Genomic DNA, 27,079 nt, shown 5'->3' with positions numbered 1-27,079 from the left:
AGAAACATAAAAAGCATAGCCACCCTGTGATTAAGTAAACTGACTTTTTAAGGTAGGACATATACTACTCCGATCCCTGCCTTCGATCCTGCCTGTATGTAGGAAGAAGTAAGGAGAATGGCAGTTGTAGTCTATTCCAGCAGTCAGAGACCCTAAAGGTAAAACGTTAGGTAGGCGAAAAGCCTCATGGTAACAAATGGTTATAGGAGTTATAGCCACTCTTACAATCTGTGGGAACTAGAAAACCAGACAGTGGAGGAAGATCTACCTTCTCATGAGACTATAGGCAGAACCCTGGGAATAGTCCTGGCCATAGGCCTGAGAAGTACCTTCCAAAGGATAATGAACAGAGGCAAACAATACCTGCTCTGCCTGACCTCCAGAAGCACCAAGGCCCAGAAAGACTGCTGCTCACTACAAGAGGACAGAGTTCTAATTTATATAATGCTATATATAAATGTAATATATATCATATATACATGGGTATGTGATATATATTTATACTCACAAATACATAGAGAGATATATATACATCAAAATAGGGAAAAGAATACACCATCCCAAAGACTCAGAAAAACCTCCTACAACCAGTCATTTGGAATCCTTAATGGAATAAAAAAGACATAACCTTACTGAACAGGAGCAGAACCCTACCACAGAGCAGGATAAGGTGAAATGACAAGAGCTTTAGATGATCAAAAACAAGATGTGCAGCAAAGAAATTAAAGTCCAATGGCAAAATGGATGAGTACATGCAATAACCACACACACACACACACACACACACACACACATCAAATCCTAGAGTAAGGTAGATACAGCAGATGCTGTTGGTGCAAACAGAAACCATGTTTTCTGCAAACAGAAGCCATCTTTCTCATGTATCCATACCTTATGGAAGGAACCCTATTCCCAGCTCAGGAGAAAATCCTACTGGGATAACCCCATTCCTCTTCCCCTGACTAGTTTAGAGGAGCACCTGTAACCTGTTGAAGTCCACGAGGTCCGAGGTGAAGTCAGCTGAGGGCTCTCAGAGAAGATGATACACCCGAGAACTCTCTGGAGCTTCAGGAACATGAGGTCCTCTTCTAAGACGAGGGAAACTAGACAAGGGTGGGGCCTCGACACTGGGCACAGCAGCCTCCGTTACATTTGACTGATCCTGATGTGCATGACAAATTTGACACAAAGAAACGAAAACCAGGAAAAAACAGAGAACATGGAGGGAAGATAAGGACAAATAGAAATGAAATGTAAGAAATGTAGGCGTTCCTAGAAAAGACTAGGGAAAGATGTTTTGGTTTTGACATGAGGTGTCCCCCCAAAACATGTGTGAAACAAGGCAAGAAAGTCGAGATACGAAATGTTTGGGTTATGAGTGCCTGTTATGGTTTAGTTGTGGTGTCCCCCAAAAGCTCATACGTAAGACAATGTCAGAAGTTTGGAGGAGAAATGATTGGGTCGTAGCCTTAACCTAATCAGTTGATTGATCTCTGATGGGATTAACTGAGTGGGGACTGGAGGGAGGTGGGGTGTGTCTAGAGGAAGTGCTTCATTGGGGGTGTGGCTATGGGGTATATATTTGTATCTGATGAGCGCTGTCTCTCTCCTCTTCCTCCTCCTCCTCCTCCTCCTCCCCCTCCTCTTCCTGATGCCATTTTTCCAATTGCTTGCCTTTGCCATACCATTCTGTCATGATGTTCTGCTTCCTCTCCAGCCCCGAGCAATGAGTCTATGGATTAACACTTCTGAAATCATGAGCCCCCAAATAAACTTTTTTCTCTTCTAATTGTTCTTGTCAGTCTTTTGGTCACAGCAGGAAAAAAAAAAAAGAAAATCTGACTAAAACCAAAGAGCAACTGAAATCTAGGCAATAAGCAAAGATGTTATTGCATAAAAATAACTGAGGTTAAAAGTGAGTCTGGAGAATTCAAAGTTAAAGAGCTCACTGTATTTTGAAAAAATTAATTTAATATTTATATATTGGCTTGTGCTAAAATATTTGGTCTTTCTTTCTTCAGAAAGAAAAACTGTGTAACAAAAAGAAGAAAAACTGTGCAACTATCCAAGAAGAGAAGTTACAAACGTCTACCTCTGTACAAAAATAAGATTGGGACTGTGCTTCTTTGTATGCAATTTTAAATGGGAGAGACAATGGACAATCATCTACATACACCAAATAATTTTGTTTCTCATTAAGTTTTCATTCACATAGCAAAACAATAAAAAATGCTTTCTTATGATATGCAAGGGATCAGAAAATATACCAAGTAAGTGTGTTTCTTTAAATGTTTCATTGAAAGTATCCAAATTCTAAATTACATAAAGACTGAGGAGCGAAGCAGCATTGGGAATAAGCATAGTTAATTAAGCTTCTTGTTTTGTAAAAGAAAGTGTCAAAATATACTTTTTTCAAGTTTTCTAATCAGAGAAATATAGATTGGAGAATATTCTGGAAAATGTTGAGGGTAGTGACTAAGATAATGACCCTATTATTGTCCACCATGTTACCATGAGAAGAAAATGTATAATATCTTTCCTTAGGAGAAGATTAATACTGTTCCTTAGGAGAAAAGGTAAATATGTCTCTGATCTCAAGATGAGCAACACTTGCCATGCATTAAAATGAAATCAAGGTGGATTTTGAACAAGGACTTCTTGGTCATGTCCCTCTGAAAAGTGTCTCTGGGAGCTGAACAGGATGGTCTACCACAACATACGCTGAAGACAGTAGTATAATGGTTAGTTAAGAGTTGATTCTGAGGCCCAAACTCAAAGTCTGAAATGTTAACTTTAGGAACAGTTGCAGGGGGTTAGTTACATGGTGATTAAATGCGCTAACACATGCAAAGAGCTGAGCAGAGTTAGTTAATGACACAAATGTTCAATAAACATTACCTATTATTATTATCGCTTCTATTTAATCTTTTTAATGTTGGAAGAAATCACAGCCCACCAGGCGTAGCTTGTAGCTACTTTTAGGTCAACACTGCTTTTGGGTCAACACTTCTCAAATATACACCTTAGCCACATAATGTACTAACAGTATTCTGCTATGAATACCTTGTAGAATAGCAAAATTAATTTCTTCTTAAAAAGCAGAATCTAAAAGCAGATGGATCATGGTAAACATTTAAATATCACCTGAATTTTTCAAATACTTCCTGTTACAGTATGCATTTCTGTAAAGTGAATTAGTTCGTCACTGGTAAATAAGAAAAGATATCAATATAATGTCACGTTTTTCATATGTAATTTTTCTCACTATCTTAATGTTTGAACCACTAGAGAAAGTAGCTGAAGGCAACTTGCCCTGCCATAGCAGAACCTAGCAATTTCCAGAGGAATAAGGTTGTCCACACCCCCTCAACACCTCATTCTTTTCTACTCCGTTGGACCAAGGGTTTCTATCCTCCAAAGCTGTTGTGCCAGTCTTCCAAATCTTTTTTCATTTGCCCTGGCCTTCAAAATTTGGCAGCCTAAATCCTTCACCTATTTCTTCACATTTATCTCCTTAAAAGAATTCAAAGTGTGGATATACTGTCCTGGTTTGTTACAGGAAACTCAACACACTTTTTAGTCAGAACTTTCACTGGGATTGTTATTATTTTGTGGTATATCAAAGATACACATGTTGTTATTAATCAGCCCCTTCTGATTTTTACTACTTTTGCACACTATTTTACAGAATGTGGGATTTCTCAGAAAACTATAGATCATATAATAGTAGAAATAACTAATTCCTGAAACTAGCCATAGCCTTTTCCTTCTGCCTCCTGTCCCTGTCTGTTCCTTCAAATGCCCCATCCAACCCAGTTTTATAGACAGTTGTAAAGAAAGACCTCTTGGAGGTCTTCTGTCTATTAATATCTGGGGAAGATAGCAGAGTATATTCAATATTGAAGTGACAGATGTCACAACAGAGCAGTATTCAATGATCTCTCTCCAAGGCCAGGTACCAGGCAAAGGACTTCTCATGCATGCTGAAAACAATGTAAGGATTATTCTTTAAGAAGAGTTTATTTTAAAAGTATATGTCTATAGAGGAAGCTCAGAATTCACTACTCAAATGATATTCAATAGCAAATGTCATTGCATTTTGCAGATGTTCTTTGATAATGAGTAATTCATGCTTCAGGGCAACCCCACATTTCTTGAGTAAGCATGGATTCACACTTCTAAGACATAATGCATTAGGATCGAAGAGGATAGGCTAGTTTAATGTAATGCAGTAACCCAGACTCAGAAGTAATAAATTATTTAAGTCCCAGGGTGTCTTAAAGTGGAATGCTATTTTCAATGAGTTATAAGGAAAGCTTAGTGGTGGCTACCATGCTAAAGATCAAGGATAGTATAAGCCCTCTTGTAATTTGATTATGTCCAAAAATGGTCAGTTAATAAAAAATTAGTCCAGCAAAAAATATTTTAATTTAAAACATATATGTTCATTTTTTACCAATTTTTTATAGAGAGCCAATGCCTTATCTTTGAGCATGTGCCTGCTGATGGAGTTTGAGTTTCCTTTCTTGAAAATATAGCATTGAAAATGCCTAGCCACAATTGCATAGTAATAGTGGCTGATTTCCATTTCCTGAAGTTCACTTAATTTCTTTCTAAAAAATAAGAAGTATTTAAAAAAATAATTGAATGCAAATTCTTTCTAGATATGAGTAATTTACTTCTAAATTCTTACAGATGTCTGAAATTTAACAAATTTAAACTTGATTTAGAAAACATTTTTGAAGTACTTGAATTAATTTTCAGATAAGTTTTCCACTCATCTAATATTTGTTATGTGAGCATAACAAATACAACTGTCATGAATGGTCCAGGAGTAGACTGCTTACTCTTGGCAAATATGCTACTCAGTTAGGACCAGGTAGGCAAACCCCAGAGCAGCTTATTGCCATTGTGCTGGGAGTGTCTGAATGTTCTACAAAGGAAATGGAGGACATTTATTAATTCAGAGGAAATGAAAGACTAATTAAGTGAGACTTTCTAATAGAATATTTAGTATAGTCTGGAAGCACCTAGAGCTTAAGGCTCTGCCTTAGCTGCAACCCAGATATCATGTGTCAGAGCATTGATAAGATGCTTAGAGTTAAAAGATAATATTAGGAATGACCTAGTCCCGTGTCTTTATTTAACAGAGGAGTAATTTTTAGCCCAAAGAATGTGGGTGACTTGCCCAACCTAGACTTCCTCACTATAGAACCTAAGTTTTTACTTCTAGGCAGGTGCTGATTATTCTCCATTTTCCACTGCTTCTCCCATAGCTACTTTCTATTCTTTTCTGGCAAGATCTGTGCCTCAGAAGACTTATCTCTGTGGACTGTGTCACCTAAGCCCCATTCCCAGTGGCTGGGCTTAGATAACTGAGGCTCTAAAAGGAGAGCAGAGGGTTGCAAAAGAAGAGAAAGGTATCTGTTCTCTCTCCTCCTGCTTCCTCCTTGTCTTGCCACAGTTAAGGTAGTGGACATCTTCTTCTTCCACCTGATTCCAGTCAGGCATCAACTGTGTGACCCAGCTGTGCTGGTAGGAAAATTTAGAAAAGTAATGGCCTCCCACTGATTCTAGTCCTAAATATTTTACCAACCCACTCTACCTCTCTGCATGTTATCCCTTCATTAAATTATTTCCTGTGGAACCCTTTTGAAAGTATGCCAAATGTTGCTGGCTAGTCTCTCATGCATACAACAAGTGATTAGACAATTTTTTCCAACCAAACACTAAATCTTCACTTATTTATTTATACCAGGAATTTAAGGGCCACAAACACCCTGATTTTTCCTTAATTTTCAGAAGTTCTACTACATGTGTGTTAGCATAGATCTCATTGGAGACTCACTTAGCTGTTTGAATATGTGGTTTTATGTCTTTAACCAAATATAGGAAATGTTCAGCTGTTATTTCTTCATATTTTGTATCAGTCCCTCACTCGACTCTCCTTCTAGAACTCCAGCAACACACGTTAGCATTTTTGCTATGATCCCACATATCCTCCGTAAATTTTCTTTTTTTTTTTTTGACGTTTTTTTCTCTGTTGTTCAGATTAGGTAAATTCTATTGATCTCTCTAAATACTTTAATTTTCACAAATGGAGATGTGAAGACATGTTATTAGAAATATATTTCCTAGACATTTTCCTAAAAATGAATAACTTGCCTTTCTATCCAGAGTTCATGTAACTGAGTCCTCATTTTATAGATCCGAGTTGAACTGTCGTTTATGCAGGGAGTTGCTTCACATTCACTTCCTTCATCATCCCTTTTACAGTCCGTAGTTGCATTGTTTATATACTTTAATGGCTTTAGTTTCTGCTTCCTCCCCTAGAAAACAACATCTCCAAAGACGAGGGTCACACTGTGTTCACTGCAGGGTTTTCACAGAGTAGGCATTCAGTGAGTATTGTTTTTGAATAAAAAGTAAATAAATATATCACATGTCCAAAGAGAAGCAAGTGGTAGTTCTTGCCTGCTTTGGTGATGGAGCTGAATTTGGACCGAGAAGATAGAGGTAGCATGTGTGCCCATATCCCGGAGATCTTAAGATGTATAATCCCTCAGGTGAGGAGCCCCTTTGTGGCCCATCTTGACTTAATAAAATAAAATAAAAAAGAAAAGTGGCATCCAAAAAATACTTAAAGATCACTTGAAATCTTAATTTCATTCTGAGGAAATACTGGAGAAGGTTCGGATTCATAAGGCATTGCATAAGGCATTGCAAATTCTTCCAACCTTCACCCTCTCTTCTCCCTTCCTGTCCCCTTTCCCCTCGTCTGGTTTCTATTTCTCCCCCCACTCTCTTGCCATAAGTACACCAGCTGTCCCCACTTTTCTCCTCATCCTCTTCCATCCCCAGGGCCCTAAAGCCTTCCATCAAGCCCAGCTGGTACCACAGGCTTCCTCGTCCTTCCTCTTTGCCCTGCTTGACGTTATAATTTTTCTTTTTCTCTTACTACTAGCATTTTATTTTATTTTATTATTTTTTGGTTCTTCAATTTTTATGATTCTTAACTTACCCACTGTCCCAAAATGCATAAGAAAGGCAAAGCAGCTAATGAGGGGCAGAATTCTTTGCTCCTAATTTGAAGAAGCCAAATGGACTAAGTAGTAAATGAATTCTCACACAGAGGGAGACTGAGGGAGTGCTCTGCAGGAGAAAATAAAAATTAAATATTTCAAGATTCTGCTTCTTCTCCCCCTGGTTTTAGCCCCTCTCTTGTTCTCCATCCACCTCTTCCTCTATGCTATTCCTTCCCTGTGAGGCTGAGAATAAAGGTTTTTGAGCTTCTGAATAATAACAACTCTAAGATGACACAGGAACTTACCTGCCACATTACCTCATCTGGCTGAAGAAGGCACCGCACATTAAGAAACACTGAAACACAGGCTGGGAGCATGTGTCGAATTTTTGAAGATACAAATAAATAAAGCTTTACAGACAGGCTTTCAGCAAGAGAGAAGAGCAGCCAGGGTTCAAGTCTAAGTTGTCTCAACTCTGCCACTTAACAGTAGCATGAAATCCAGTAAGATATTGAACATCCCTGATCCCAGTTATCTTGCCAGAAAAATGGAGATAATAACGTATCTGTCCCATACCATCCCTCTGAGGATTTAGACAACACCTGACACATAGTCAAATTCAATGAATGTTAGTTATTATTGGTGTTGAATTAGACAAAGACCAACTATCTTATCCTGGAAAACAGGGAGGTGTGGGCTCAAACAGGCTCTGCAGAGTTGAGACACATGCATCCACCTAGCCCAGTCCTTTGGCTAATGCCCCTCATGATCAGTTGCTCTCTACAGAGCCTTTGCTCTCTTGGCATGATACATTTTGATTTCAGCAAAACTCTACAAAATGTAAGCCGCCCCAAACACCCAGAGTTTTTCTCCATGGCACAGACATTACCATAGAGGGACAAACAAGAGTTCTGCATGCTGAAAAATTCAGGGAGCCTACCTTCCCAAAGGGTGGCCCAGTGGCCCAACTGTCATGTTACTCAGAGAACGCCACTCCTTTGTCCCAGCAGAGTTTCATAGAATTCAAAAAAGGGCGGGGGCTGGGGGGGGGGCAAGCACAAAGGCTAGACAGCACCAGTGAGAGAAGGCGACTGTGTTTTATTAATCCATGTGATTAATCCAGCATGCTAGATTCTTTACAGAATCAAAACTTGCGTGGTTTTGATCCACATGGATTAGAAAACACTGTGGCATTCACTGCCAGTTCCTCCTTGGCTTGTGCCGGAGTTTTATTCTTCAGAGTCTGGAAGCAACAAAGGAGAAAGAGCATTTATACGAGGACCAGCAGCATAGGCACTTTGACAAATGTCCTCCCCTCCCCTTCTGGGAGACACTTCCTGAATATCCAAAGAACTAAGCCCTGGGTTGCGCCATTTCTCCAGGAGGGTGAGTGCCCTGAAGGAATTCTGTCAGAGCTTTCTCACAAGCTTTAGTGTGAGCCTTCAGATAAGCCAAAGAAAGAACATGAAATCATCAGGGAAACAGAGAGGGTGCTGCCCTTCAAGGCCCAGACAGGCCTCATCCACCCTTCAGTCACTCAAAATATAACTCAAAAGTGCCAGGTGGTATGTGTGAACAAGCTTAGACATTACCAAGCCATTTCATCTCTTTTTATTCCCCTGAGAGAAGCAGAAAATGAGTCTTTTCTAGGAAACCTCTGTGGTCTATAACACAGGGATCTCTGACCTTCAGGAAACTTTTACAGCGAAGGAATTGAGCTAAGCCCACTCTTACGGCCAACAGAATGGTAGTACACAGTGAGAATCTCAAAAACCTTCCCAAAGCACATTTGTGCCCCTGAGAAATGCTTCAGTCTCCATTCTGGAGAGGCAGATTGTGGCTTTCATGTGAGATTGGGCCAGTCCAGGTAAATGGGATCCCAGGTCTCCCTTGCACCTTCCTGCTGCCCGTCTTCCCACCTTCTCCAAGCTATGGTCCCCTACCTACTGCAAAGACTGGAACCAGTAGCTGGGACACCACCCATGTGACATTCTGAGGTCATAAGAAGTCAGTCATAAGAAAACTGAAAGTTTATGAGGCTTCATTGATTGATAGAAACAATTTTATACTCCCCAACCCCTATAAGAATTTGTCCATATTTTTCTAAGGGCTACTCCTAGTACCCAGGACAGTGCTTGGTGCAGAGTAAGCATTTAATAAATACTTGTTGAACTCATTGTCAGTCAGCTAGCTTATTCTTTATGAAAATTCCCAATCTCTCTCTTGAGGACAATCACCCTGATGAATGTATTTGTGTGTCCCCCAATATCTAACAGGGTACCCAGAATGAAATAAGAAAAGGTGATAAAGTTATCCATAGACTCAACATAGGCAGCAGTAAATCTGAGACTGTTTACCACCTTTGAAACTCTGGGTGCTGTAGCAGTTAGTTTTGCTATGTAATAAACCATTCCAGAACTTAACTAGTTCTTCAGTAAATATATATACGTATGATTATTTATATATCATATATATGTATGTATAGACGTACATATATAAGTAATATACATGTATAAATAATATATACATACACATATACATATTACTTCTCATGACTCTTTGGGTTGACTGGGCAGTTCTGCTTGGAGACAGCTCACCTTGAGTTTGATACTTGAAGATGAACACATACTCTTTCAGTTCTGCCCATGGTCAAACTCATTGGTGTAGAAGGAGTCTCACTCACCTGTCTGCTATCAGCTGGGGGTGACCAGCTCATTTCTTACCATTTGGCAGGTTAGCCTGGGCACATTCATAGAAAGATGGATGTTTTCCAGCAGTGACAGGGCAAGCCTCAATTCACAAGCCCTTCCAAATTATCTATTTATATGATATTTTCAAGTGTTCCATTGGGCCAAACCAGTCCTGCAGCTGAGTTTCAAGGGATGGAGAACTAAACTCCTCCTTTTGATGGGTAGTGTAGAAAAAAACACATTTCAAAGGGCCACATTGAAGAAGGAAATGAATTTTTGTGTCTATTTTTGCAATTCCATGGCATTTTGCTTAGCCAAGCTCTAAACAGAATAGAAACTAGAGCCACCTCATGGACATGAGATTGCTGAGGATTTTTGAGAGGTAATAGGACTACATCTGGGAAAAGCCATTTCAGGGATAAGAGCAATTAATCCAAATAGCATTTCAGAGTTTGTGACTGAGTCTGGGTGGTGGGGGGAAGGGTGACACTAGGTCTTATTGAACTCTGTATTTTCTTCTTTAAAACAGGTCTTTACTCAATAATAATCCAACCCAGTAAATGGAAAAACCATCACCCTGACTCTATCTCTTTTTTAATTAATTAATTAATTTTTAATTAATTAGTTTATCTGTTTTTTATTTATATATGACAGCAGAAGGCATTACAATTCTTATTACACATATAGAGCACAATTTTTCATATCTCTGGTTGTATACTCACCCTGTCTTTTCAAGCCAAAAATCAGGACTTGTCCTGGATCCCTGACCCACATATCTTAACCATTAGCAAATCTTGCTGGTTCTATCCACCTAAAAATGATACCCAACACCCCCATATACACTCATCTCTGTCTTCTCCATCATCAGCCTCACTTGGCCCCTTCCTCTTCCACTTGGACTTTTCAATGTAGTCTCCCAGCTTTCTCATTTGTTCCCCCTTCAGTTAATTATCCAAACAAAAATAGTGTGACAATTTTTTTTAAAGTAAATGAAAAGAGTAACAGTTCTACCTAAAATCTTCAATGGCTCCCCCTTGAATTTAGGATAGAACTAAAAATTCTTCATTCTAACTTAGAAAGTTCTTCCTAATCCGGAACCCGCTTACTTTGTTTCTGAATTCACTCTACTCTTTTCTTCCTTCTGGATACACTCATCTCTTTCTCTTTTCTGAACACACCTAATACACATATCTCAGGCTGACTGTCAACTCCTCAGAGATATCTTCCCTGTCTTCCACATTTAAATAGGCCCAATCTTCTGTTTCCCAGGTTACTCTCATTAATTTACTTTTTTCCTCATCTTTCTTATTCTTATCTTTTTCAAAGTGTTTGATATGTAAGCTATTTTAATGTAAGATTTGTTAAAGCAAAATCTAGAGAGTAAAATTCATCTTTTAGCGTCCAGCTGTGAGTTTCATTCAACATGGAGATTTGTAACCATTATCACAATTAAGGCATTGAATGGACATTTCAATCATCTCAATGAAATTTCCCAAGAAGTTTTCCAATATCTGAAACCACTTCCATGTTTTAGATGATGTGTGAATAAACAAACCATGGTAAATGCATACAATGGAGTATTACTCAATAATAAAATGAATCTCAAATGAATCATGCTAAATGAAAGAGGTTAGTTTTAGGAAATCACATATCATATGATTTCTACTTAGAGGAAATTCTGGAAATGGCAAAATCATGAAGGTATTAAACAAATTGGAAGTTGTCAAGGACTGGAGGTGGGGAGAAGCTCCCTATGAAGGCGCATGAGCAAACAACCACTTCTTTTCTTCAGAGCTCTTATTATAATGTATAATCATCTTGATTATTCAATTACTTATTAATCGTTGCCTTCTGCAAATGGTACATTTCACTTGTCTGCCTCCAAAAGCTAACATGGAACCAGTCATTTAACAGATGTTCAATCACTTTTTGTTGAATGACTTAATGGATACATAAATGCCACCCAGATCAGCCTTCTCTCTCAGTCCTCATCTTTGGTCCATAATCATGTCCTGTGAGCATCACCTGCTAAACATCTCTCCTACGCATTCCTTTTCCTCTAACTTCACTGATGTCTTCGTGTCCTTATTGTTTTTCACTCTCATGATTATAATAGCCTCAAAAAAAGTAGTTTTCCACCTGCAATCTTGTCTCCTCAATCACTACCTTTAACCGCTGCTGGATACAATTGAATCATATCACTTCTCTGCTTTAAAAAATAGCAATGGTTCCCTATTGCCTAGCAACCATCCTAGCTGTGGCTCTTCTCTCCTTCCAGGTGCCTGACCCTAATCATCATCCTTCTTACTATTGACAGACTCTGTTTCTATCCAGAAATGGTTCCCAGAATAAAAATGCTGTCCATGTGTCTGAAAAATAAGTGCTACCTTCACCCAAGTGAGTCCCTCATGCCTGGACAGTCCCTGCTTACTTTCTAGTCCTACCCATCAATGCCCTGTCTATCCCACCACACCTGTAGCCTCCATGTGTCCAAATTTGAGATAAATATTAAGATTTGAGATAATATTAAATTTGAGATAATATTAAATAAATATATTGGAGTTATCAGAGCAAGTTGTATGATTTTAAACCATGAGGTTTCTCAAAGGGATAGCCATGATTTCAACTCTGAACATCCTGATATACTGAATCTTGAAGAAGTCATACATTGTTTAGATAGTAACAGTAGCTAGTGTTTATTGTTGTTGTTCCTTCATTTTATTTATTTGTTTGTTTGTTAGTTTTTTGCAGTGCTGGGGATCAAAACCAGGGCCTCACACATGCTAGGCAAGCACTCTACCACTGAGTTATGTTCCTGGCCCTCCTTGGTATCTAGAAAAGAATTAAGAAGTTGGGGGACTGGGGTTGTAGCTCAGTGGTAGAGTGCTTACCTAGCATGAATGAGACACAGGGTTCAATCCTTAGCACCACATAAAAATTAATTAATTAAAGGTATTAAAAAAAGAAGTTGGCATTTACTTTTATTGAATTATATCAATTGCCTGTAGTCAAGCCTAAATTACTCTTTCTATAACACTAAAAATAGTGGAATAGGTAAAAAAAATTTTTTTTTTTTTTACCGAGAATTGAACTCAGAGACACCCAATCACTAAGCCACACCCACATGCCCAGCCCTATTTTATATTTTATTTAGAGACAAGGTCTCACTGAGTTGCTTAGCATCTTGCTTTTTCTGAGGCTGGCTTTGAACTCGTTATCCTCCTGCCTCAGCCTCCCCAGCCACTGGGATTATAGGCATACACCACTGCACCCAACTCAAAATCATTTTTTAATACATGCCATCAAAACCCTAAACTGTGAAATCCATGTTACAGTCATCTTTCAGTTTCCACTGGGGATTGATGCCAAAACCCCCCTCCACGGATACCAAAATCTGAGCTTGTTGAAGTCCTTTACATAAAATGGTATATATTGACAAATAACCTACACGCAACCTCCTATTACTTTAAATCACCTCTAGGTTACTTACCATAACTAGTACAATGTAAATGCTATATAAGTACTTGCTAGACTGTATTGTTCAGGGAATAATGATAAGAACAGAAGTCCCATGGTGCTCAGTGTAGATGCACCCGTTATAGGTCTATCTCTATTATTGATCTGCAGTTGGTTGAATTCATGGATATAGAACCAACTGCAGTTATGGAGCACCAAGTGTATTTAGTTCTAAAGAATCACCTCTGTTCACCAAAGGAAATGAGCTGAATACACTAAGGTATGCCGTAAAACCTGCTACTCTGAAGTTGAAAGAAAAATGTACCCGGAATCTCTCAATGAATGGATGTGTGAGAGCTCCAAGATACAGTATGAAGTGAAGTCAGCTAGGCGCAGTGGCTATGGCTGGCCACCTGTGCTCTTGTATTTATTCGTATGAACTTGCATTTGTTCAGAGAAAGTGTAGAAGGATTCTCAAGAAAATGCTGAAAGTGCTTCCCTGTTAAGAGAAGAGACATGAAGCAGAATGGACTTGGGGCAGGGATCAAAACTCTCCATTGTACACCTTTCTATTTTTGCTTCTTGAACCATATGAATGTGTTCTTTCCTCAAGCTTTTCATGTTTTATTAAATAGAAACAAGTTTGAGTGTACATTGCAACATGGTTCTTAAAAGACTCCGTTAAAATTACATTATCCAAGGACATTGAAACTATTTTAAAACTTATAAAACCATCAAAACTTTTCAACATCCCTGACACACAATATCCAAACATATAAATAAACATTATTAATATATAAGTTTAAGTGAATAAATAAATGAGAATATTCTAAAATTTTTTTTAAAAAAGTAAAATAATACATTCTCCAAGTGAAATAGCAGTTACTGCTTTAAAGTTGTCTCTAAAAATTTCTCTTTCTCTTAGTAAGTTGTACATGTGAATGTATTTACCCTTTCAAGTCAGAGGTCAGTGAAATGATCATCAAAATGCAGCTTATAGAGAGTCCCAGGTTGTCATAATGGACTCTGGTGCCCATATTGTGCAGAAGATAACTAACATGACCACACATCATTTTGACATGATACTCTTTATCTTGCCCCATATCAATTTATTTTGGATTCCTCCATTTCTCTCCCTCCCCCCCCCTCTCTCTCTCACACACACACACACACACACACACACACACACACGATTTTTTAAAACTCAAATGCAGCTGTTCATGTGCCATTGTTGATCAAATGGCCCATCTGATACACTTAATTGTCTCCAACTCAGGGGTACCAAATTTGGCCAAAGCAGTCATTGGGAAAGAAGGGACAACTGTTACTAATAGAGGGCAAGAGAGGGCTTTTGAGATTATAAGCTTTATTGTGCACCCAGAGCTGACAGGGCACATTCTTCCTATACTTTCCAAAAATGAACCCAATATGAGAATCAAGTCAATTTTTAAAAAGAGGGATGTGAAATCATAATAACAGTAGATCCTGGGTCCAGCCATGCTGAGCCAGCGTCCCTTTGGATTTATCAACTGAATTCCCCAATGAGTCCCCTCTTCTTTTTTAGTTTTTGTGGTGCTGGGGTTGAACCCAAGGCTTTGTGCATGTGAAGGAAGCATTCTACCAACTGAGCTCTGTCCTCTCTTTTGATGCCCTTTTGGAGCACAGCTCAAGTGATCTTCAACAAGGTCTTTATGATTTTTACCTGTAAATTCCAGAGGTTTTTTTTTGGAAACCCCAATCTTTCCTGAAATTAATTCTTAAGTTACCTGGAAAACATAGATTACTACATTTATGAGATTTGGAGAAATTCTTCATGTGAGTGACAAATCTTGAGCAGGGCAAGACAGTTTTTTCATGATGAGGGCTGGGCTGTAAGGTAGAAGAGAAAAAGAGACAATATAAAATTAGGTCTGTGACTTCAAAAATAATCCATGCCACCTACAACTCCTAATTTCCTAAATGAGTGAAATTTTTCAAGTATGTACTTCTTTATTCTTTAAATGAAATAACCCAAGAACAATTGCAATTGACTTTAGTTACCTATGACATGCATGCATGTCCTTCCTACGTATTTCATTAAAGGGGTTAATTAATATAGTTTCTATTCACTCAAAATATCTTTATGGAGTTATATATACTGTGTACCAGGCACTCTTCTAGACACTGGGGATGCAAGAGATGAAGTTCCAGTCTTCATGAAATGGACATTTGAGTGTAGGGTGACAAAAATATAAATATATCTATAATGTATCAGTCGGTAATTTTTGCATTGCTAAAGTAAAGAAAAATACAATGTTAAAGAAAATGGGAAAATGATAAAAGGAATTTATATAACAAAATAAGGGATGGCTTTTCAGATCCGGTGCCATTAGAACAAAGACTCACAGGCAAAGAAAGGGTAGCCATGTGATGTCTTCGGCAAAGGTCATTTTGAGCCCAGTAAACAGCTAGTATGTCAAAGTAAAGATGCAGGATATAAACAAGGAATGGGAGAGTGGAAGGCTATCACGTCAGGCTTGAAATAACCAAAACAGAAAATAAAGAGGGAAAAGAGCTACAAAGATATTATATAAATAACATAAAATAAGGTCACAAGAAAAGACAATTTGGTTTTGTTTTAATTAAAAACAACTTACTAAATGTATAGTCAGCAGTAATTCCCCATTAGTGTTTATGTGCCATCTTTATTGTTTGGATATTATTGATTTGGATATTAAATGAATATTATTATTAGGATATTAGATATTATTATATGGGTAGCATTGGTTAGGTATTATGAATAGTATAAATTCAGGGTAGAATTAACTTGCTGGGCCTATAAGAGATCAAACCATCCCTGCATGAAAGACAAGATCTTATGTGTGAGGTTTTCATCCTATTACTCCACACAGCCATATCATTCACCCATCTCCACTGTTCCCTAAGGAAAAGGCTTATGTCTCCAGCCAGAAACTTTGAGCTGAGTGGGAGAGCCCAAGGTAGCCTTAGAGTATGAATTTCCCTTTGCCATGACTGTACACCACAGAAGCAGGGATAGATGCTTTAAAGATACATCTCTCTTAAATGACAGCAAGAGATGAGGGCTGAGTGAACCAGACCAGCTGTTCCTGTGACAAAGTGGACATCAACTGAGGAGGGATTAGAAACCTCTGCACTTTATAATTGGCTGCCAGCGTTTCCTTGTTGTCTTTTTGGTATACAGTGAAGTCTTTTTAAGAAATCATCACAGATAAGCCAAGAGAAGTGGAAAGAAGGGAATTTTTGCCATTTTAAAGGGAAAGTGGTACCACAGGAAATAAGAGAGACCTTGAGACAGAAAGAAAATGATGGAAGAAGTATATTCATGACTCCGTGATCACAACTGCCCACCTGGAGAGTATCTATGCTTGCACCTTGGAGGTAATAGTTGAGGAAGGGAGCTACAAATTCATGGTAGTCCACGTCCTAATCTCATCTCCACTCCTTTTTGTGCACACTGACGTGACACCCTCTCTGTCCCTCAGTTTCTGCATTTGCCATCTGGGACTAATGCTATCTCCCAACAACCATTATCCCCATTTTGCTGATGAAAACCTTTTACCAAAAGTAGGTAAGTAGTCAGTGTTGGAAGCAAGCCTCAAAATCCACTCTTTTCAAAAACCACATTCTTAAAAAAATACCATATTGCCTCCTTGTCTTAGTTGGTTCAACCAACAATTCATATGTCAAAACTGGAATGGGGAAGGCCACCCTTGGCTTCTTCTTTTACCTCTTAGCTCCCAGATCTACTCAACACAGAATGCTGTCAGTTCCAGCCTCTCAAGGCCTTTCAAACCCACTCTATCCTCTACAGTCCTTCTGTACCCATTAGCTGTGCCACCACAGCTCTGTTTGCAGTTACCTCCATGGGATTCTCACAAGAGTGGAGATGAGGTTTGGACACAGACAGCCATGATTTTGTAGCTCCTGCCCTCAACTGTTACCTCCAAGGTGGTCATGCATAGATATTCTCCAGATGGGCAGTTGTGATAACTAAGTCACGAATATCCTTTTTCCCTCATTTCTTTCTATCTCAGGGTCTCTCCATGGGATTCCCCTTTTCACGTTTTCTTTCTAAAACCTGAGTCTAATATGGGACTTGCCTTCTTAATAGTGTTCCGTGATTTTCCATCATGTAAACAGTGGTTCTCAAACTTTACCATGCATAAAAATCACCTAAAGAACATGCCAAAATGTAAGTTTGGGTATAAATTGCCTATGGTGGAGCCTAGGAATCTACATGGTTACACAAGTGGATGGAGGTGATGATTTGTTATGATTCAATGCGTGGCCCTGTATCACTCATGTCACCTGGAATCCTGTTAGAAGTGGAGAGAGATCCTCTGGCTCCGTCCTAGATCTATGGAATCAGAAGCTGAATTATGACAAGGCTCCATGCACATTAAAGATGTAGACCTTACTTTGATCTAAAGGATCAAATATAAAATCCCTTCTCTGATCTAGGAGGCTGGTCAGCACTCATATAACTCTCCCTTCTGTGATCTAAGTATGACAAACTAGGAAAACAGACATATCCAAAGCTAAGGCAGAGACCTCCATGTTCTTCATCTTGATCACCCTAGTGCCTTGAACGGTCCCTACTACATGAGCCAGACTGCTTTGTCAACCCAACGGAATCAATTTATGTTTTAACACATATTCTGAAACACAGCATTGTATTCAAATTGGGCCTTTCATCAAAGTAGGGATTAACTGAAATGATAAAGAAGAAAAGGAAAAAAGGCTATGTCATCACCCGGTGGATCTTACTCCTTAAAACTTGAAACATTTCGCCATTGGGCAGGGAAGGGGTACAAAGTCCTCTGTGAAGACCTTGGTGCTTTGGGTTGATTACAGCCAAATCCATCTTCTTGTATTAAGCACAACCCCCACCTTTTTTTTTTCTTTCTTCTTTTTTTTTATTTTTTTTTAAGAAGAGCAAACTTTCCCCACAAAGATACAAGAACAGCAAATATTGATCTTCTTGACAAATGGTGCACCTCACGCCACAGGCCACTCCAGCATCTGCTCATTACCACCCAGCCCTCCCCTTTGTCGGGAAATAATGCCAAGTGGCCCTGTGTGCTATCGGCGGCAGATTGCAAATATTTAAAAGAAATAAATTTCTCTGAATGAAAAGCACCTTTCTTTGTTATCTCACCCCCTCTCCTCCCCAGTCCTGTTGATTCAGGGGCTGTGCATACTCCCGGCACCTGTACTTTCCAATTGTTTGTTTGCCAAGATCATCATGGTTTCCTTGCCTGGTTTTAGGAACCATTCTAAGTACAGTAACCAATGAACGCGTACCTTCTTTCTCCCTTGGCAATGTGTAAGGAAAGCTACCCCAACTGCAATTAGAGGACACAGGGAGGCTGGAAAAAAAATTGGAGCTTCTCTTTCTGCACTTGTTCCATCGGATAATGGGACAGGTACCTCCCCTGCAGACCAAAAGTACATGTGAATGTCTTAGTGTCAGCAGAAAGTTTTTTAAATTGGTTCCTCTGAACCATCCTTTCATGGAACATTAATACCTGAACAATGAAAAATAAGAATGGAAATTCAACAAGTGGAAAATTAAATTGTGGCATACTAAGCCAAGCATCCAGATATAAAGGTTGAATAAAACTATAATTTCTCTGACATAAAGCATGATCTAATGAAGTAGTCCAAGTATACCCTGTGTGGTCTTGATCATAGCTCTTCATCTCTTTCCCACTGAGCCGTGTGCAATACAGAGTTACAGTAAAATAAACTGCTGGCCAGTGAAATTCTGCTGGTCAATGGAGATGCCAAACTGGCTTCAGAGACAAATAGCCTGTGGATAAAGCTTAGCCCCTTCACTTACCCTAAGTGGGATTCTACTTCAATGAGAAAGCTAGAGCCTCTACTGCCATCACCACTGGGGAGGACCTTTGTCACTTGATACTGTCCTACTTACTTTTATTTTATTTTCATGTACAGATATTTGGGAATCTACTTTTCTCCAATCTTAATCCATATGGTTTGCATAAAATAAATGCTAAGACCTGCACACGTCAACACATCATCTTCTTTTGACTACAAAGGTTGGAACCCATGTAGTATTTCAAGGTTTTGTTGAGACTTCCAGAATGGAAGTTTGACAGTGAAAGATTACAGTTGCCGGGGCTGTTGCAGCTATCTTACCACCAGTAGGCAAATGTCTCTTGGCTTTGAATCACTTTTCTGATAAGACATCTTGAACTGGGTGATCTGCATTCTCTTGCTTATGCTTCTTGGTACCCATAGATCTATATTTGGGAGATCAGAGTTCAAAAGGCTAACTGTGTTCATGGAAGTTTATTTCACACCAGGTAAAAGTGACCAGTTCTGATAGGGTTGGTACAGATAAGGAAGGTACCCAATTTGCCTTAGTGACATCATTCTCCAAAGAGTTGGGACAAAGAAATCCTAGGTAATTTACTTATCCTAAAAATGAAATAAATGATTCTTGGTACAGAACCCTTACATCTAAAACAAAGAGGTATTTTGTTGTCACCAGTGTTAGCAAGCCATGGAGTGAGGAACTAACTCTCTCTGTTCCGTGGAGGAAACTCTCCATGGATAGCGCAGCAGTTGTTCTGAATGACAAATCACAACTCTACTTTCATTCTTGTAAGAGTCAAAAAATTACAGGAAATGTCAGAGGAAATATAAAAATGTTGTTGCATAAATTTCAACGGAAGTAAATTCGGACTTACACAAAACCGAATTGTATGAAGAGTTCAATCTTATTAGAAAAACTACTCCACAAGAATAATCAACTCTAAAAGGAAAAACAAATAAAGAAGGAATTTCATCAAAATAGAGGAAAGATGCATAGAAGAGTAGATGAAAGGGGTTGAGCAGAAGGAAAGAGGGACAGGAAAAGTGAAGAACAGTGGAATGAAATCCAACTAAAGTTCCCTATGTATGTACGTGAATGTCCCACAGCAAATCCCAACATCAAGTATAGCCACAGACGCTGATTTAAAAAAAAAAAAAAAACTATAAATAAATTATTTTTGAAAAACAGTAGAGTATAGAGAGGGGGAAGTTCTGGGGACTGAAGATTTTCAGGTTGTAAGTTCATATTGACTCTCATGTATACCCTGTGTGGTCTTGCTCTTGCATTGCTATTACCCCTATTACATTTTTATAAGTAATTTTTAAAGGAAAAAGCTTTATATCTTATTACCATTAACTGTCCCATTTCCTGCTTTTTAAATAAGGAATCTGGCATTTTATTTGGTACTGGGCTCCATAAATTATGTACCTGGTCTTGATTGTATCTATACAATTTTTTCAGACTAAATCTTAATTTCTTACAGTCACATGGACAAGGTCAAAAGTTCTGAACCAAATGAATGAATTTGGCACTTCTCACCTGTCATTCGAAAGTGACCCTTCTGTCCTGGAAGATCACTTCCCACCAGAGCTTAATAAATAGACTAATTAATATCTTGCCACTGTAAAGAAGATGATAAAGTCTACCATCTACTGAGCATCTTCATTTGACCATACACGGTCTCAAGTTAGAAGACTATCTGTACAGTACGTGTACTTTTTTTTAGAATTTCTCTGTCTTTTGGCATCAAAAACTGATGTAGTCTGATTTGTGTTCTTTTGCCATCTGTCTAGGGGATGTCATGCATCTTTGAAAACTCGTATGATCTCTTTGTCACTATGGAAACAAATTTTATAGTAAAGTGTCTTAGTGTAGGTTTTTTTGTTGTTATTGTTTGTTTGTTTGTTTTCTTTATGCTGGGCACTCAAATCATTTAAACCCAGAAATTTCTGCTTTGAGGTTTTAGGAAATTTTCTTCTCCTCCTTTTCCTCCTTCTTCTTTGGGTGGAAACAATTTCCCACCTTCTGTTCTGTCTCTCCTCTTCCCCTTTATTCTTTCCATTTTCCGTTTTTGTTTAGTTTTCTTTCCTCTTTCTAAGGACTTCTTTGACTTCTCAACCTCATACAGCTTGTCACACATTAGGCGTATTACACATTTAATTTCCAATGTTATTTCTTGGTCTTAGCATCACTTTTCTTTTTTAAAAATACCATCCTACTCTGACCTTAGAGTCATTCTGTCTTCTTTGGTTTCTCTCTCTTTTGATTTTGGATTTGGGTTTGCCCCAGTACTGTGGACTTCTGTTAGCATCTCTGCGTCCATGTCCTCCAATCTCCTCTCCTCTGTGTGCTTTGGCTTATCTCAGGTCAAAAGCTTCCCTCAGGGTCCTGGAGAGCCTCCACGGACTGCTGCTCTGTGATGGGTCCCACGGACCTTAGCTCCGCATTCACGTGGGTGGGGCTTCTTGTCTAGTGGGTCACAGCTGCACCCTAGGCCATGAGCCTGTCTTTCCTGTAACAGATCCCTAAGTGTCAAATGTGAAAGGCATTTCCCTGGCTTGTCACCAGCCCAGGAAATATCAGGCTGCAAGCATTCTGGGAACAGAGCAGGAAGAAATGACCCGAGGGTCCCACAAGCCACTAGATAAAATTTCAAGAAAACCCCATTTGGAGTGCCCTTGTCATCCCTGAGTTGGGAGCCTTCTATCATAATTTTTCTAGAGACTAAATCCCACCCTGAACTGTAGGGTGAGCCAAGAAGAAATGGAACTCTGTATCCAGCTCAGCTCCTCACCAGCTCCCCCAATTTTTTTTTTTTTTGGTACTAGAGATTAAACTCAGGGGCGCTAACCACTGAGCAACATCCCCAACCCTATTTTGTATTCTATTTAGAGATAGGGTCTCACTGAGTTGCTTAGTGCCTCTCTTTTGCTGAACTCACCATTCTCCTACCCCAGCCTCCAAAGCTGCTAGATACAGGCGTGCACCACCACACCAAACTACCAGCCCCCTTTTTAAGCCCTATACCCATTCTCTATCTAGAGGGTGTGTGGGAACCTTCAGAACCCAGGCTTCTTGGAGATAGCATAAATGGACTCACTTCTTGTCAGAATTTACTTTTTAACCAACTTCACAGCTTGTGAAAAATTATAGAACTGCTCATCTGATAGGGTCTCATCTCTTTGTCTTTATCCTTGAGGGTGAATGAATTTAGTTTTTGTTTTTTTTAATTTTTTTGTAGTTGTAGGTAGACAGCATGCCTTTATTTTATTTGTTTATTTTTATGTAGTTCTAAGGCTCAAACCCAATGTCTCACGTGTGCTAGGCAAGCGCTCTAGTCCCTGAATTTTGTTTTAAAGCAGCCCTTCTTGATCATTTTTTAGAATCATATGAGACATTAAAAAAAAAACACATACAGTTCTTGTAGGAAACACTGGGGTAACCAGCTGAGGCTACTCAAGGCCAAGGGCAACCAGTGGGATCTATTCTGGCTCCACAAGGCCACTAAGAAGGCCAAATAATTTAATCTCTCTGCCTCCCTGTGACCTATTTGCAGCACACCATTTAGAAGTCTCTGTTCCACCACTCATGTCTTGGGCTTGAGGAAAGGGATAGGAAATACATAAGTGTGGTCAGTCCACCATATTGAATTTAGTAAGATGAACTTCATTCATCTACACTGTCTGACAGATTAGATGTTTTCTTGTAGAATCCAGCTCAGGGTCCTACACTGTCCATCCAGATGTTTCAAAAGACGTCTTCCTAATATCTTTCACCAGGAACACCATAGGCAACTGCTGTATATGACTGTTCCCTGTTGAGAGCCGAAGGGGCCCCAGCAAACTTCCAGCTGCCGGCTCACAGCGGCCCCAGCAACATCTAGCTGATTGGCTCCTCTGCAGTGATGCTCATTGGAGATGCTCATTGAGCTGTTTCCCCGCCCTTTCAGACTGCCAGCTGATGATTGGCTCACAGTGGCCCCAGCAACATCTAGCTGATTGGCTCCTCTGCGGTGATGCTCATTGGGCTGTTTCCCTGCCCTTTCAGACCACGGAGCTGCTCATTGGGGGACTTTTTTGGCTCCACCCACGCGACCCAGCCAATGGACCTCAAGAGCAGGAGGATGGGGGGAGGTGGTGAGGCTTGTGTTGGAGGGAGAGGCTTGTGTGAAGCCGGTGGTGGCAGTTGGGCTCTGAGGGTTTTCCCTGAGGAGCTGTTTTGTTTGGCGTGTGTGGTTCTAAAAATAAAGTTAGTTTCTTTTGACAAGTGGCTCCTGATTGTGCCCAGCCAGACTGCGGCAGTTCCCCATGGAAGTCATGGTGCCACTGCCACCATGTGAAACAGACGTCTGGCCCTATGGCAAATCAGTTAAGGTCAAAGAGCCCAGACCTCAGACACATTCAGCCTGAACCCTGGTGATTGAGAAAAAAGGTGCTTCTACCCCCATCAATGAATAGAACTGCAATGAAGACAAAAAAAAAATAATTTGAAAAAAGCTAACATACAGTTGTTCAGTTTGTCAGGGCAGCATAACAGGATCTGAGACCAGGGGATTTGAATTCATCATTCCTCAGTTGTGATTCTCCAGCATTCACTGAATATGTGATCCTAGGAAAATTACTGCACCTCTCTGAGCTTCAATCCCCTCATCTAGAAGGTGGGATATAAGAGCAATCCACGTTGGGAATGTTTAAGTGGGGGAAGAAACAGCAAAGCACCTGCCACCGAAGGGGACAGGGAATGGGGGGAAGAAAATAGTGATGATAATTAAAATTAAAAGGAAAAGATATAATTGCAAAGGAAAAAAAGAGGTTCTTAGAAAAACATTAAGCAGAAAATAAAACATTAAGCAGGGCCACAGTTTACATATGCAGAGACACTTCGTCCCCACTGTCGACCATGAAACATGTCTATATACACATGATCACAGTTCTCAGTAGCATCCAAGGTCCTCGTTTCCTCATGTTGTTTCCCAGGAAAAGAACAAAGTTACTATCTCCACTTAGTTATTAATTGGCCTTCCAAATGGGGTCAGACAGCCTTACCAATGGGCCTTCTTTTTAAAAGACCATACATAAAACTACAAGTGATCTCTCATCTCCTCATTTGTCTTTCTTAGATGTCAGCCCATGCATTATTCTATATTGCAGGAAGCCCTGTGTCAATATTTGGGAATAGAAGACGGAGGACGTGTAAGTGTGCAGGGCCCAGAACATCACACAAGCCAGCCATGTCCCCCAGTGTGTCAAGGGGAAAAGAAGAACTAAAATGGAAGCAGAAGTAAAATAGGTCAACCTCTCCCTGACAACCATTAAGAGAAAAACCTTGACACGTTGCTCCTCAAGAAAGCACGAGTTCAAGTCCCCCCCAGGTTATCCTGAGCAATGGGGTTTGGAATCATACTTGGACAAAGGAATCATAATTTAATTATCTGATGATTTGTTGCAAAGCACTTTGCTCACATTGGATATTGGGATGGGCAAACATCAGAGCACCACCCCCCCGCCTTCCATCCCAGGCTTCACATTTCAGATTTCATTAGCCAATAAAGCCAGGTTTATGTATAATAAAGTTAAGCCCTTCAAACCACTGACCATGGAAACCAGATTTTGAAATAATTCAGATTTGTGTTTCTGTTCTTTCTAATTAAGGGTAATATCGGGAAGCACAGACAGTGGGGAGCATTGTTCGAGCACCATGGGTTTAAGCAAGAAAATCTGATTATCAGCTCATGTCAGAAGCCAAGTGATAATGCAGCTTAGCATTCGTTTGGGCTTTTGCTTTGGTCAAAAGATAATTACCGTTCGTGAGGCCTTACGTAAGTGTATCTAATATCTAAGGCCCTAAAATTTATGAATAGCCAAAGCACACAATGGGCCAAGAAGAATTACTGTATTTATTATTTCTATGGCTTCTTCCACCATGATAATTTCATTATCTAGCTAAGTCAAACCTCCAAAATCAAAGCATAATTTCTTAAAGGACGAGAAGTTAAATATGCCTGGTAATGTTTTTCTGCCCAGTTTCCTCTGGTGAAAGTTATTTCTAACAAATAAGTAGTGGAGTTGCCAGAATTTCAATAAGAAATTTACTAAAAGGGAGTCAAGAGTTACCTATCGAGGTCATCGCACAAACAGATGTTCGGCTTCTGTAATGAGATTTTTTTTTATCTTTCTTAAACTGTTATTTCTCAGTCTGATGATATTGATTATAAATGTAATGCTTGTGATGCTCCCTACAAAGCAATAGCAAAAAGGGATGGGGATATAGCTCAGTTGGTAGAGTGCTTGCCTCGCATGCACAAGGCCCTGGGTTCCATCCCCACACTGCCAAAAAAAAAAAAAGCAGCAAAAATCTGAAACTGGAAAAGCGCTTCTTGGCAAAAGCAGGTCAGTGTCAGAGTGAACATTGCCAAATACACGCAACATGGACATACTCAAAGAACAAATGCTGGGAACCCAGAGTGGGAAAATTATGTGAACCAGGAGCTAGCACTTCAGTATACAAAACCAAATCTAATTCTGAGAGCACATAAAATCAAGTTGTGAAATTCTGAAGGTAAATTTGCTGAGATTCTCCAAACCATAAAGAAGTAAAAGCTTTTCAAAGAAGAAAGTTTACATGATTGCCCTCCACTATAAGTTTTTATTTCTTTAACTTTAAATTTTATTTTCCTGCTCATTCTATACCAGCAGCAGCTATTATTTTATTGAGTTCTTACTATAGACCAAGCCTTGTGAGAAACACTCTGGACATTTTAACTCATCAACCCCTCAATAATAACCTTATGAAATCAGAATTTTATTTACCGCATTTTGCAGATGAGAAAAGTGGGTCACCAAGAGGTTAAATAACTTTCCCAACTGGTTCCCAGTACCCCCAAATTGAATAACGAGGGTACTTGGTCCTATTCATTTTCTTCATTAGAGCTGGTTTTCTGTCTCAAACTTCTAACTTCTAGTTGAAATCATATTTCCCATCAAAATGCCCAGAGTTTATTTATCCTCAGGTTGCTGGTATGAGAGCCAAGCTCATTCAGACACCATCCAGAAGGAAAGAGAACTGGCAGTTTAAGACTAAGAGGAATCACACTGCTAGCACCAGCACCAACCACCACCTTTCAACCTCAGGTGAATCACTGAACTCTCTGCTTAACAGCAGTTCAATGGGAAAAGGTTCCCTTCTCTGCCTCCTTCCTTCCCGTGGTTCTTCAGACAGTATGGGGAATCCAAAGAACTTTGAGAAATATGGAATACTATGAAGAGGTGAACACACTCTCAGGACTAGCCAATTGGTGAAGGTTGGGAGCACAGGACAGATAAATGAAAAGTCAAGATGGTTGCCGTATGGTCACACACACACACACACACACACAACAAAAGTCCTTTCCTGAGCCTTAGAGATTAATGAAGGAGGAAGACTGCCTCACCCACAATATGCAGAGAACTGAATCTGCCAGAGGAAGCCATTTTCTAGAATCTGACAATATCTTGCAAGATTTCAGAAGTGTTGGAGTTACCAGTTTTTCCTCTTGACTTGGACACTCAGATGGAGTTACAAAACTTGCAACCACCCTTATTTGCATCAGTTTCCCCCCTCCTGGACTTGATACAAGCCCAAGCCTACTTTGTCTCAGCAGAATTTTGGTCCATCCTGGCTGAATGTGCTTCCCAATTTGCAAATCTATTCTGCACCCTAAGAAACGTATCTTTGCTTTGTTCTACACTGGCTTATGACTTGCTCATGACTTCTTTGTTTACAGGGGAAGGTATCAGAGGTAAAGCTATTAGAATCCATAGCTCACCTTCCTCATGCTTCTCTTTCACTCACTTTACAGCCTAGGTTTATTTGAGGGAGGAGGAGTTAGGGAGAGAAAAGCTAAAAGACGACAATGACAGCAGTGCTGAGAGGCAATGTGTGCAGTGGCCCACCTCACAAACCCTGAAGCTAGGAAGCCCAAGAGGAATCCTGGATCTACCACCTGGGCAAATTGCGTTACCTTTCTTTGACTCCATCATTTCATCTATAAAATAGAATGAATAACA

The 27,079-nt window shown here is 39.6% G+C and overlaps 1 protein-coding gene across 1 annotated transcript in view; it reads right to left on the bottom strand.

Moving 5' to 3' along the window:
• CUNH12orf42 (chromosome unknown C12orf42 homolog) overlaps positions 1-27,079 on the bottom strand; it is a 151,424-nt gene that overhangs the window by 42,117 nt on the left and 82,228 nt on the right. The window contains exon 4 of the mRNA XM_048808081.1: positions 14,938-15,040. Within this exon, the coding sequence (XP_048664038.1) occupies positions 14,938-15,040 (103 nt within the window). The remainder of the gene's footprint in view (positions 1-14,937; positions 15,041-27,079) is intronic.

This window comes from Marmota marmota, unplaced genomic scaffold (genome assembly GCF_001458135.2).
Source record: "Marmota marmota marmota unplaced genomic scaffold, marMar, whole genome shotgun sequence".
Lineage (NCBI taxonomy): Eukaryota > Metazoa > Chordata > Mammalia > Rodentia > Sciuridae > Marmota > Marmota marmota.
Note: the sequence above shows the minus strand (reverse complement) of the source record. Positions and strands in the feature narration are given on the sequence as shown.